We start from the raw sequence: 12,025 nt of genomic DNA on the forward strand, positions 1-12,025 counted from the left end.
TTTCTTCTGCTACTGCTGCTGCTCTGAGCTAGTGTGATTAATGAGGATGAAGGAGATTAGAACGTCAAGTTGACAGATGTAACACGTGCCATATGTGATTATGAAAAGTAGTAAGTCCTTTGAAAATGTCATGTTGGTGTGTGTGTGTGTGTATGCAAGATCTACACTGAGTGTACAAAACATTAGGAACACCTGTTCTTTCCATGACATAGACTGACCAGAGGAAAGTTATGATCCCATTTTGATGACACTTGTTAAATCCATTTCAATCAGTGTAGATGAAGGGGAGGAGATAGGTTAAAGAATCAATTTTAAACCTTGAGACATGGATTGTGTATGTGTGCCATTCAGAGGGTGAATGGGCAAGACAAAATATTGAAGTGCCTTTGAACAGGGTATGGTAGTAGGTGCCAAGCGCACCGATTTGTGTCAAGAACTGCAACGCTGCTGGGTTTTTCACGCTCAACAGTTTCCTGTGTGTATCAAGAATGGTCCACCACCCAAAGTACATCCAGCCAACTTGACCCAACTGTGGGAAGTATTGGAGTCACCATGGGCCAGCATCCCTGTGGAATGCTTTCGACGCCTTGTAAAGTCCATGCCCCAACGAATTGAGGCAGTTCTGAGGGCTAAAGGGGATGTAGCTCAATATTCTGAATGTTTTGTACAGTCAGTGCATTTACCGTGTAGCTGCCCTTAGCTTGTGATATTCAATGTGTGAGCCTGTGAACGCATGTTGCACACACAACTGTCATCAAAGCTTCTGTTTCGTGATTGGCTGATTTCCACGCACCCGATTTGTGTCGCTGCCTGCCGCTGTGGTGACTGTGTGTGTGTGTGTCAGACAGATGCAGACAGGCACACTCCACTTCATCACTCCACCACTGGACCAGTCCGAGCCCGAATCACTGTGGAAAGACCCTGAGAGGTAAGAGATCAGTAGGACAACATGACGTTTGGTCATCACCTAGTTATTCAGGATCAGGCTGATGACCATTAGCGACACTTTAGAGACGGTGACCAAAGTAGGAAGGTCACAAAAATGTGCTTTGCACTTGATAGTCTTGGTGGTGGTTACCAGTTCATAGTATTGAGTTAGTACTGCTGGGATTGTATTCTGGAAGGCAAAAAGAGTGATAAAGATGGAGAGTGTTTGAGAAAAACAGGGAATGAGAGATACAGAGAGAAAAAGTGAGAGAGGGGGAGAGAAAGATAGAGATGTAGGCTAGAGTGTGACAAAAAGAGGAGGAGAGAGCTCTGCTTTAACATAAGGTAGGTTGTGTTATTGGTATTTGGTTGATTCGGTTCTTACTGTGGCTTAAGTGTGTGGTTGAAGTGGAGAGAAACAAAGCTCTGCTCCAGTGAGCCAGCTGAGCTGAGGAGAACATAGAGTGAGGGTGGATTAAACTGTAAAAACACTCACAGCAGCACTGAGCATTCCTGCATACACTAGAGAGGTTGTCAAGCTGACCACTGGTTTAAGACTGAGAGTAGTGTTTTTTTAAATGTGTTTTATAGGTTTTAATGCTGGATGGAGAGCTGAGAAAAGTTGTAGTGAGTTGAGGAAGCGCTTTTGAAAGCTACTCTGACACAGTTTCGGGTATTTTGTACAGCTGGAATGCCCCCCTGGAACTCAAAATGTCAGAGTTTTACAGGCCAGTCACATTACAAGAGACAGATATATATCCAGGGTTGCCATTTTAGCCAATTTGGGCCACTAAAACTAACTGTGCTTTGTATACATTTTGTTTAGCATATGGCGTAGATATGGTGGCTTTTGTTGGGGTTCTCCTCTTATTTTATTTTGTATTTAACCTTTATTTTATCAGGGAGTCATATTGGGAACAAGGTCTCTTTTACAGATGAGCACTGAGTTACATAAATTACAGAAAATACACACATCAATAGAAATAGAAAATGGAAGCAGAAACTAAAACACGGTCATAAAAAACAAACACGTTCAGCAGATCAACTGAACACCTTTAATGGTAGGCATACTGCCTCATTTATCACAGCATGCCCAAAGTGAACAACTGATCCCAAATGTTGGACACAGAACAAAAGTGGAGCATTAAAAGATTAAAAAGCCAGTCCTGCCAAGGCACTCGCATCCACCTCACTTAAAAATCCATCATTGATCCAGATTGGAATGGCTTTTTAACAGCGGTAAGTTAACTGTGTCTTGGGGTTATTCTTCAATACAGTACCCTCACCAGAGACTTCACTCACTTGCACCACTCAGCTCTGGTTTATCCTTGAAACGACTGAAATATTTAGATGTTCTAATTGTCCACTTAGTCACAGAATATTAATACTATAACCCAGACAGCCCAAACAATGAACTTAGGGGTCAGTCAATTGAAATAATTGTATGGACAAATCCTGACAGCTGGTAAAACACTGAAGCCCTTTATGGAAAAGGATTTTAATGGACCACAATGAATAATCAGTGAGCTAATGATTTCAGAGCAGCAGTGACGTTGGTCATGGAAATCGACAGGGTTCTAAAAAGTGCAGGCAAAATCAAACGTTCCATAGCTGGTCTCTGAAAGAGAAGGAGCCTGGGGGCGATAGCTGGATGCTGCAGTATCCGATGCATACGCGCCCAACGTATCTATCTGTATGGGGATTGGGCAGGATGCTGTGAGAGAAGCGCGGGGGGTCGCGGGCGATGCAATGCATTTCAGTGGCGTTTATGCCAATACTTATTGCGTCTGCTCTAGTTAACTTCAGACACATTTGCCTTTCGAATCGATAATTCCGACCGACACCTACCACACACACCCACATAAACGCGAATCTCTTCCTCCTTCAAATTAAACCTATGAATTACTCGCAACGCGTGGCCGCTTGGTTGAGTTCTCTACCAGTGAATGTAGTTCAAATAATATGTGGTCGCTTCGGTAAATTGGAGATGATATCCTTCTGGTTGCTCTGTTGGAGGCTGCTGGTAGGTACCAGATATGTTATCCTATCCAAGTATACTGTATATTTTCGCCACGGCCAGCTTGTTTTGATTGGCAGCTCAAGGCTTGGATGGGTACATAAATCGCATGGATTTTGCACAGCTACGGCACGTGAGTTAATCTTCACTATGCTGGGCATTTGCCTGGTCGGTGCATGTCTGTTTGCTATCTACATCACCCCGCAGAATGGTGGAAATGTCTGTAATTTGCGCAGTGGGGTATCCTAAGCATTTTGCGCGTGACTATTTTATCTGTTGTCCAACATGTCTTTGGTCCTCAGCCATATGACAGGTGGTTTGCCTTTACGAAGATTTAAAAAAATGTCCCTTTAAATTAAGGCATTTTTCACATTATTATCAGCCAAGCAATTCATTCTCATAAACATATTTACTCTCTGAGATTTCCTAGAATTGAATTTTCTCATTCTGTATCACTGCAAATGGTGGATCATTTTCCCATTGGTTGGGTATCCTGGGAAAATTGTGAACAGGTTATTCAGAGTACATCACTCAACCTTTGATGTAACAAGGGAAGGGGTGTGATGGACTCTCCTCATACTCAACAATCAAGTCATCTTTCAGTTGTATTTTCCACCTCCCACGTAAACCGAACTGAGGGATTTCATCCTACTGTAACCAGCTGTTGATATCATCCTTGTTGTGTCTGCAGACGATCAAAGCAGTAAACCTATCTTGGCTGTGCAGACCACAGACTCCATTTTGCAATGATTGAGTAGAAACACCTACAGCAGGCCACGTGGTCATGATATAACAGTACACATGGACAACACAAAGATACATGGCCATGCAGGTGAAATGAGTTGCTGATAGCCTGGCAGGTGAATCCATCCCTAGGCTTGTGGTAATTTGACCTTCTGCAAAGCACTCAAAGATTTCCTTCTCATTGAATTTTCAAACTGTACATGTAAACATTCATAATGCTATTCAGTAAAATATTTGTGTGTGTAAAGTAAAGCTTCCCACTGAGCACAACCTGGTTGAATCAATGTTTTTTCAACGTAATTTGTCAAGCTATTGTGATGTGGAATCTAAATGGAAAATACATTGGATTTGCAAAAAGTAATCAAAACTGTTGTTTTGAGGGTGACATTTCAACCACAGAATTATGTCATCATGGTAACCAATTTTCAACCTTATATAAAATATGTTTAGTTTGTACCTTTGAAACAACGTCAGAACTTCAACGTTATATCCACTATCAGGAAAAAAACTATAGGCTTAGCAGTACCTCCTACTGGAGAGCAAATGTATCTACAGCTATTGCATTTGGTCTCCCATCCCGGGGTTTAACCAAGCCCAGCTTTGAAATTTGTCACTAACTACTACCAATGTGTTACCGTGAGAATGATTATTTAGAGATTTCTTAATAACTAAATATATTTACCATTGCTATCGAAGTAATTCAAAAGGGTAGGTTTAACAGTGCAAATTACATTTAACTATGCTGTATAAGCGTTTGCGAAGAAATCAAAAGCTATTGTTTCAATTCAGCCCAGGGTTCAACAAAAATAAACAATACATATAGGCCTAGGGTTCAACAAAAATAAACAATACATATAGGCCCAGGGTTCAACAAAAATAAACAATACAAATAGTCCCAGGGTTCAACAAAATAAACAATACATATATGCCCAGGGTTCAACAAAATAAACAATACATATAGGCTCAGGGTTCAACAAAATAAATAATACATATAGGCCCAGGGTTCAACAAAATAAACAATACATATAGGCCCAGGGTTCAACAAAATAAAAAATACATATAGGCCTAGGGTTCAACAAAATAAACAATACATATAGGCCTAGGGTTCAACAAAATAAACAATACATATAGGCCTAGGGTTCAACAAAATAAACAATACATATAGGCCCAGGGTTCAACAAAATAAACAATACATATAGGCCTAGGGTTCAACAAAATAAACAATACATATAGGCCCAGGGTTCAACAAAATAAACAATACATATAGGCCCAGGGTTCAACAAAATAAAAAATACATATAGGCCTAGGGTTCAACAAAATAAACAATACATATAGGCCTAGGGTTCAACAAAATAAACAATACATATAGGCCCAGGGTTCAACAAAATAAACAATACATATAGGCCCAGGGTTCAACAAAATAAACAATACATATAGGCCCAGGGTTCAACAAAATAAACAATACATATAGGCCCAGGGTTCAACAAAATAAACAATACATATAGGCCCAGGGTTCAACAAAATAAACAATACATATAGGCCCAGGGTTCAACAAAATAAACAATACATATAGGCCCAGGGTTCAACAAAATAAACAATACATATAGGCCTAGGGTTCAACAAAATAAACAATACATATAGGCCCAGGGTTCAACAAAATAAACAATACATATAGGCCTAGGGTTTCAAGCTTTAGTGAAATTTAATATGTTGGATTCACGTCTCCATTTCAACCAGAAAATCGAAGTTAAAAGAACAGGAATAAATCAAATCAAACTTTATTTAAAGTGCATTTAAAGTTTGATTTGATAGTCCTGTTTTATTACTTAGATTTTTGGTTGAGATGGAGATATTTGGTTGCGTTGACAACCAAACACAATTTAATCTCACTTTTGCAATACGTAAATAGCCTATTAACTTGTTGGATTCAATAGTCTACATATTGGATTCACGTCTCCAACTAAAACAAAAATAAAAGCTAACGAATAGGATTAAGACAGTGGCTCAGATGAAACTATCCAAGCTTTAGATACATCTCCTTTCAAATATTGATATTTGTTTGTCAACCAACACAATTCAATATAACTTTTGTAATACAGTAAATAGCCTAAAGTTAAGGCTATGTAACAGTTTTTATTCAACTCATCCATGGCCACATTTAGAGGTTACTGTAACTCTAAAAGTCTTATTATGTCATCATAGAAAGTGTGCATGTTCAGGATAGCATGCAAAGATCACAGGTCTGTGGAGATCTTCACAATATTAATGAACAAATATTAACAAATTAATTATATTATATATTAACAAATATAATGAACAAATTAATAAATATTGTAATATAATCTCAACTACAATCCAGGTCATTTGGTAGTGCTATTAGATGAAGCACAGTGATAACACCTTAAATTGTATAAATACAACATATCTGACATTGTAATCCCATTTGAACTTTGTTGTGTTTTCAAATGGTTGAAATTGAAGTCGTAACACAAACCAAAAATCTGACATTGTTTTTCCATGGGGAATTTGGTTGTGCTTTTAGATGGTTGAACGCATGTGATACCACATTGGGAATTCAACAAACTTCTGGCTGTTTTTTTGAGTGGGTAAATAAAGGTTGACATTTCATTGATCAACGTCTCAACCAAAAAATTAGCTACATTTCCATGTTGAAATGACGTGGTGTGGCCAGTGGGTTAGGCTACACTACTTTTCAACATATGTCCCTGTTGTATCATTCAAGATAAATCTGGTCCATCTGGCAGATCTAGCCATTACTGGTATTGCAGAGAGCTTACTGTACATTTAATACTGCTCTATGAACATTAAATATGACCCAGAGGATAAAACATATAAAAAGGCATCTCTCTTACAAGCTGCTGCCAGGAGGGCTTGGATTTTCACATCAGCAAGTTTCTAGGCAACCGTTCCAAAGCTATATTTATACCATATACAGTACAGCATGTTTGCTAAGAGATTCACACCAAGTGGACTTGATCTCCATCCAGGAGACAGTCAGAAACACCAGTATATTGGAGGAATAGTTTGTATGGTGGTGCACTGGAGAAGCAAAGCTAGTGCAAGTTAAGAGCTTCAAAGAAATCACTCCAACCATCAGCATTAGGATTGATACAGCATTATGGATGAATGATCAGTACATGTTGAATTCAGGTCTTAGTACAGTGTGGTGGATGGAGGCTGGGTTGGATGCCCTGAGGGCTCGAATGTACTGATTCCCTGTACTGCAGTACCAGGACCCAATGTTCAAACGCTATTGGGACACAACCGAAATGACGGGGGCCGAGGTATTTCATTCTTACATAATGCATCCAATTTGTTCTTTCAGATGGGTTTATTCTGTTCTCTGCCCAATGCCATTGTCACAGAATGCAGCGCCACATGTTTGCAACATGTGCGTAAACAAACAAACACACACACACTCAGAAACATGTGCAATGCTTTCAGCATGTTTTTGTTTTTCTTCAGATAAAGAAACTGTTGATTATTTGCAGATATAAGGTCTCCAAGCTTTCAAACAACTTAGGCAATAAGCACGCTACACAGCTTCACTTGAAAAATAAGTGCTGTCCAACTGGTGGACAGTAGCCTATGCCAACTCCAATGGTGTGAATTATCAGTGTTGGTGTGTGGGTGTATTCACTATGCAATAAATGTTGTCTTAGCAATAGCTAGGTATGTTGATTAGGGCAACTGTGTGGGCTGATTTGCTTACATCCACTAATCAAGAAGTCAGTTTTAATCACATGTAAACTGTTATTAAGGGCCTCAGAAAATGGTCTGGTCACCATGTTTTCATGCAGACATGTACTGTATGTAGACAGCTTGCATCTCTTGTATGAAAACCTTATCCAAACGTTCATCTAAAGACATACAGTATGTATGAGAACAAGCCCATCTCCCTTCACCTAGCCATTTTCTGTGTTTTTTTATGTATGTCATGTTTGTTTTGACATCAACATGTTATCCCTGGCAGAATCACATGCTTGGCTGTGAAATGATCAAAATCATGCTAATTCTCACCCACTTACAGCGAAGCCATGCTCTGTTTGAAGCATGTCTCATGGTATTTTATGCTTTGAAAAGATTTCCTCCCACCCTCGGTGAGCACCAGAGTGAAGACGGCGTTTTGATTAAATTAAAATGGCATGGTGAAACCCTGGTGTGTCATATCACAGAGAACCAAAATGATAACCAGTTACTGTGGTGGGTGTTAAAAAGCATAACATTATACCACCTATAAGGATAAACTATATATTTTTACATGGAACTGAGGCTGGTATAGGTGTTACTTAATTTGAGATTCACTAAATAAGGAATTCCACTCGCCATCACACTTCATCAAAAGAGCCATCGAAGAAAGACATTGATCTATTCAGATACAGGTTTTTTTGTGTCTCTGCCTTATTCTACCCTTAAAGTGTTTTATTTGACTTCCATAGAGAGCCACAGCTGGAGTGAAGAGGATAAAGGGGAATGAAGTGAGAGAGAGCTGCAGTGCCAGTGCCAGCGACACTCCACAAGAGAAACAACAAGAACAAGAATCCCACTCTGGGGCCGTAGCCATGGAGACCAGCCAGCTTTCAGAGACGGACGAGCTAACAGACTATAAAATGGATTCTGGGGAAACGGAGGACCAGAGACCCCTGCTTAGTGAGAGCGAGGAAGAATGTGACCAAGAACCTTTCGCAGAATACAGAGGAACAAAAGAGAACATAAAAACGTCAGTGGATGAACCAGACGAGGATGATGAACATGTGGATGGAAACAGAGAGGAGGGGGTCCTCAACTTTGGGACAGGACAAGATGACTTCAGTCTAAAAGAGTTACTCAACTCCTCAAGTATATTTGGGAGTGAACCCGTTTGCAAGGTGGAAGACCTGCTTGCAGAAGATGACGTGGACAACTCTGCTCCATCAGAAGTGATGGTGACACAAGAGTCCATCTTGGAGCAGCTTATCCGAGAGGAGGTCTCCTCTGACGTTTCTACGGGGTCCTGTCATGACCTTGACCGAGACGACCTGAGTGACTGTCTGCAGGTAGAAATGGCCATTGTGTCATCAGACAGCGAGACTGATGACCAATGGAGGTCCACTTTTGCATCTGCAGTCAACAAGGAGGAAAGGTGTGACGGAAATGCTCAAGATGCTCTTGAGAAGGACACATTTGCAGGGGAGGCAGAGAATGGGGCCAAGGATGAAACTGCAGATAGTCCTCACGAGCTTGAACAACCCGTTTGCCCCACAGAATGCGAGATCCAAGACCAAGATATGTCCTCTGGCCAGTTCAAGGTCTTATCAGAGATTCCAGAGGATGAGGAAGAGGCCAGCCAAGGCGGAGCTTGCAAAGTACGTCATTCTACATCTGCAAGCTCTTCTGTAAGCTCTGACCCTGACAAGAAGGTTCCTCAAGACTACTGTGTGATACAAGAAATGACGAGCAAGAACGTTAGTACAGAGCATGTGGACTTCCAGGGGGCTCGGAAGCAGTGGCGCCAAATGGAGGAGCAGACCAAAGGACAGGTCCAGGTCCACCAGCCCACTGTCAGACAGCAGGGGATGTGCCAGGGAGGCCACAGCGCCATGTACACACCCGTCAGGAACATCGACCGACCCAGGAGGGACACCGAACTCGACAGCCTCGCCCTGGGTGACTTTCATCACACCCAGTTCAGCCCATGTTCAGAAGACTCAGGTCTGGATGACCTCAGCTACAGGTCCCCTTACGAGGACTCAGACAACCCTGTCGAAAGGGAGATACGACAGACCATAGAGCGCGAGGAAAACTTCAGGCGGGAGAGAGGGATCGCAAAACAGGGTCAAGCTGGAGAATCATCTGCACATCCCAGACCAACCACTCTCTACCCCGGCAAGTACGGGAAAGGTTTTTGCCAGGAGGTGGAGGAGAAACGGAAGATGTTTGACTCTAGTGATCCCGGATGCAGGCCACTGAGGTCTCCCGACGCAAAAACTCCAACCTTCTCCATAGCCACCTCCCCCTCACCCACACCGAGGTGTGCGACCTACCATGAAATGACCGCCCAAAACGTGATCATCCTGGAGCCAGACTCCTACCCCACCAGCCCAAGGCACCGCACCCGAGGATCCCTGCTCTCCCCGGGTCCCAGCCGTTACAGCGAGTGGCCTTTGGAGACGTCAGCCAACGTCATCATTCTAGAGACGTCCAACCTGATCATTCGGAGCGCCTCAGAGTTCTGCCTGAGCTCGGCCTCCTGCCAGGAGACCCAGGAGAGCACATTTGTCAACAACCCTTTCTTCAAACTGCGCTCGCGGAGCTCCATGTCCCTGGTGGACCAGGAGATTAAGATGGTGAAGCAGAGGGAGGAGGAGTGGAGGAGGCAGAGGAGCCAGATGCACACCAGGGAGAAGTATGACACTGTTGTGGTGTCCCCGAACCTGGAGAACCTGAGCTTTGATACAACAGGTATGTGCTGATGACTGATGAAGAGCACGGTTAATATGGGAAAGAGTTTGTGGTTTGTAGCTGTGTTGTGTTTTCATTGCATCACTAGTGGTCACCACTTGTCCAAATTCGTGATATAGGTCTCTAAGCATATGAATGTATGAGTATTAATGGTTTCTCTTTCTTCTTCAGAAGTGCCACTGAAATGTGTGTCTTCCCCTTCATCACCATCAAGGACTCGAAAGCTGGACCGCTCCACCCTGTCATGTGACCATAGGGTATGTCCTATCTTCTCCAATCATAATTAATCAACGAACAGATGTTAGCCTAGTCACCTGATCAAATGTGTGTGCTTTAGTCAACTCCCTTGTGGTGTTCGTTGTCATGCCAATTGCAAAACATGACCAGTGTAGAAAAAAATCTGATTGCCTCACTAAATGTCATCTGAATGCCTCACTAAATAACATTGCATGTGCTCATGTTTAATTGTGTTCATTACATTTTCTGATACTGTTTTTTCATTACAAACCATTTTATACACCATCCATTTTCACCTTGAAACTGCATGCAGTTTTACAGGTGAAACTCTTTCCCCCAGTTCCCAGAATCACTCTCCACATTACCAAGGAAAAAGAATGTGATGGCTCAGAGATGGGAGGCAAGACTATTTGTCAACCACGAACAAGAGTGAAGAACATCAAACCTGAATAATCCCATTCCATATTACTACAGCTGCCAACTTCCTGAACTTTGCTAGATGTTTCCAGTTCTATTATTGATACAGCTTGAATATATATATATATATATTCATTACTGGTACTGTACTTTTAAAGTTATTGTGAAATAAAATATGTAATTGGTATTGTAAGAGATATGACACAATGTAATGAACATAGATGGACTACCGGATGAGTACATTACGATATTGTTCAGTTAAGATCTTTACATATTTTTAAGTACCGTCTTGGTTATACAAAAGAAAGATATTTATGGTATTTTCGTATTGTATTTTCCTCTAAATAGAGTTTAAACTAAAGAGGCAATAAGAATATTATGATAAATGTGGAAATCCAAAGCAGTAAAAAACGAATCTATCATTGTTCTAAAATAAAGAATGCATATTATGATTACCTATATAATTAACTTCATTTAAAATGTTTAATGTGATAGCCACTTATAGTATAGGATATTCAAAGCTTGACCCGACATTGCCATTTTGAGATGCCTTTTTCAACTATACTACTGTTTTTTATGCTTCACAATGTGATCTTTTTTGTTTGCAGGTGGTCTAGTATTATGTACTAAACTAATGCAAAACACCAAGGTGAATACTTTAAAGTTTAAATTGCATTCTCTGTTATTTTAAGTGTTAAGTTGTTCCATGGAGATTTCGCTTTTGTTTGTTTTTGTTATTCTCAATTGATAATTCTGCATCAAAATAAAGTTGTATTGACATTAAGGAAAATAATTGACTTGGCCTCTTGTTACCTAGAAATGGGTGTGCCTGTAAGTGTGTATGGTTGTGTGTGTGTCACGTTCTAACCTTAGTTCCTTTGTTATGTCTTTGTGTTAGTTTGGTCAGAGCGTGAATTGGGGTGGGTAGTCTATGTTTGTTTTTCTATGTTGCGTTTATGTGTTTGGCCTGGTATGGTTCTCAATCAGAGGCAGGTGTCGTTAGTTGTCTCTGATTGAGAATCATACTTAGGTAGCCTTTTCCCACGTGTTTTGTGAGTGATTATTTTCTGTTCAGTGTTTTTCCATTCACCATACAGGACCGTTCGTTTGTCGTATTTTTGTTCAGTTATTTTATTAAAAACATGGACACTTACCACGCTGCGCATTGGTCCTCCTCTTCTTCCACCTACGACGATCGTTACAGTGTGTTGATTGGGTTAT

The 12,025-nt window shown here is 41.0% G+C and overlaps 1 protein-coding gene across 3 annotated transcripts; it reads left to right on the forward strand.

Moving 5' to 3' along the window:
* The first annotated feature begins 826 nt into the window (after positions 1-826).
* LOC110508852 lies at positions 827-11,594 on the forward strand. Of its 3 annotated transcripts, none has more exons than XM_021589707.2 (4): positions 827-928; positions 8,149-10,150; positions 10,322-10,407; positions 10,728-11,594. In XM_021589707.2, exons 2-4 carry the CDS (start codon positions 8,272-8,274, stop codon positions 10,818-10,820), a joined length of 2,058 nt encoding a protein of 685 aa, XP_021445382.1. In that variant the 5' UTR covers positions 827-928; positions 8,149-8,271; the 3' UTR covers positions 10,821-11,594. The 3 variants fall into 3 exon arrangements, with proteins under 3 accessions (XP_021445382.1, XP_021445379.1, XP_021445380.1); XM_021589704.2 differs by lacking the exon at positions 827-928 and adding an exon at positions 2,512-2,950; XM_021589705.2 differs by lacking the exon at positions 827-928 and adding an exon at positions 2,512-2,950 and having other exon boundaries at positions 10,701-10,861.
* The last annotated feature ends 431 nt before the right edge of the window (positions 11,595-12,025 follow it).

The sequence above is a fragment of the Oncorhynchus mykiss genome, chromosome 28, assembly GCF_013265735.2.
Source record: "Oncorhynchus mykiss isolate Arlee chromosome 28, USDA_OmykA_1.1, whole genome shotgun sequence".
Taxonomy (NCBI): Eukaryota; Metazoa; Chordata; class Actinopteri; order Salmoniformes; family Salmonidae; genus Oncorhynchus; species Oncorhynchus mykiss.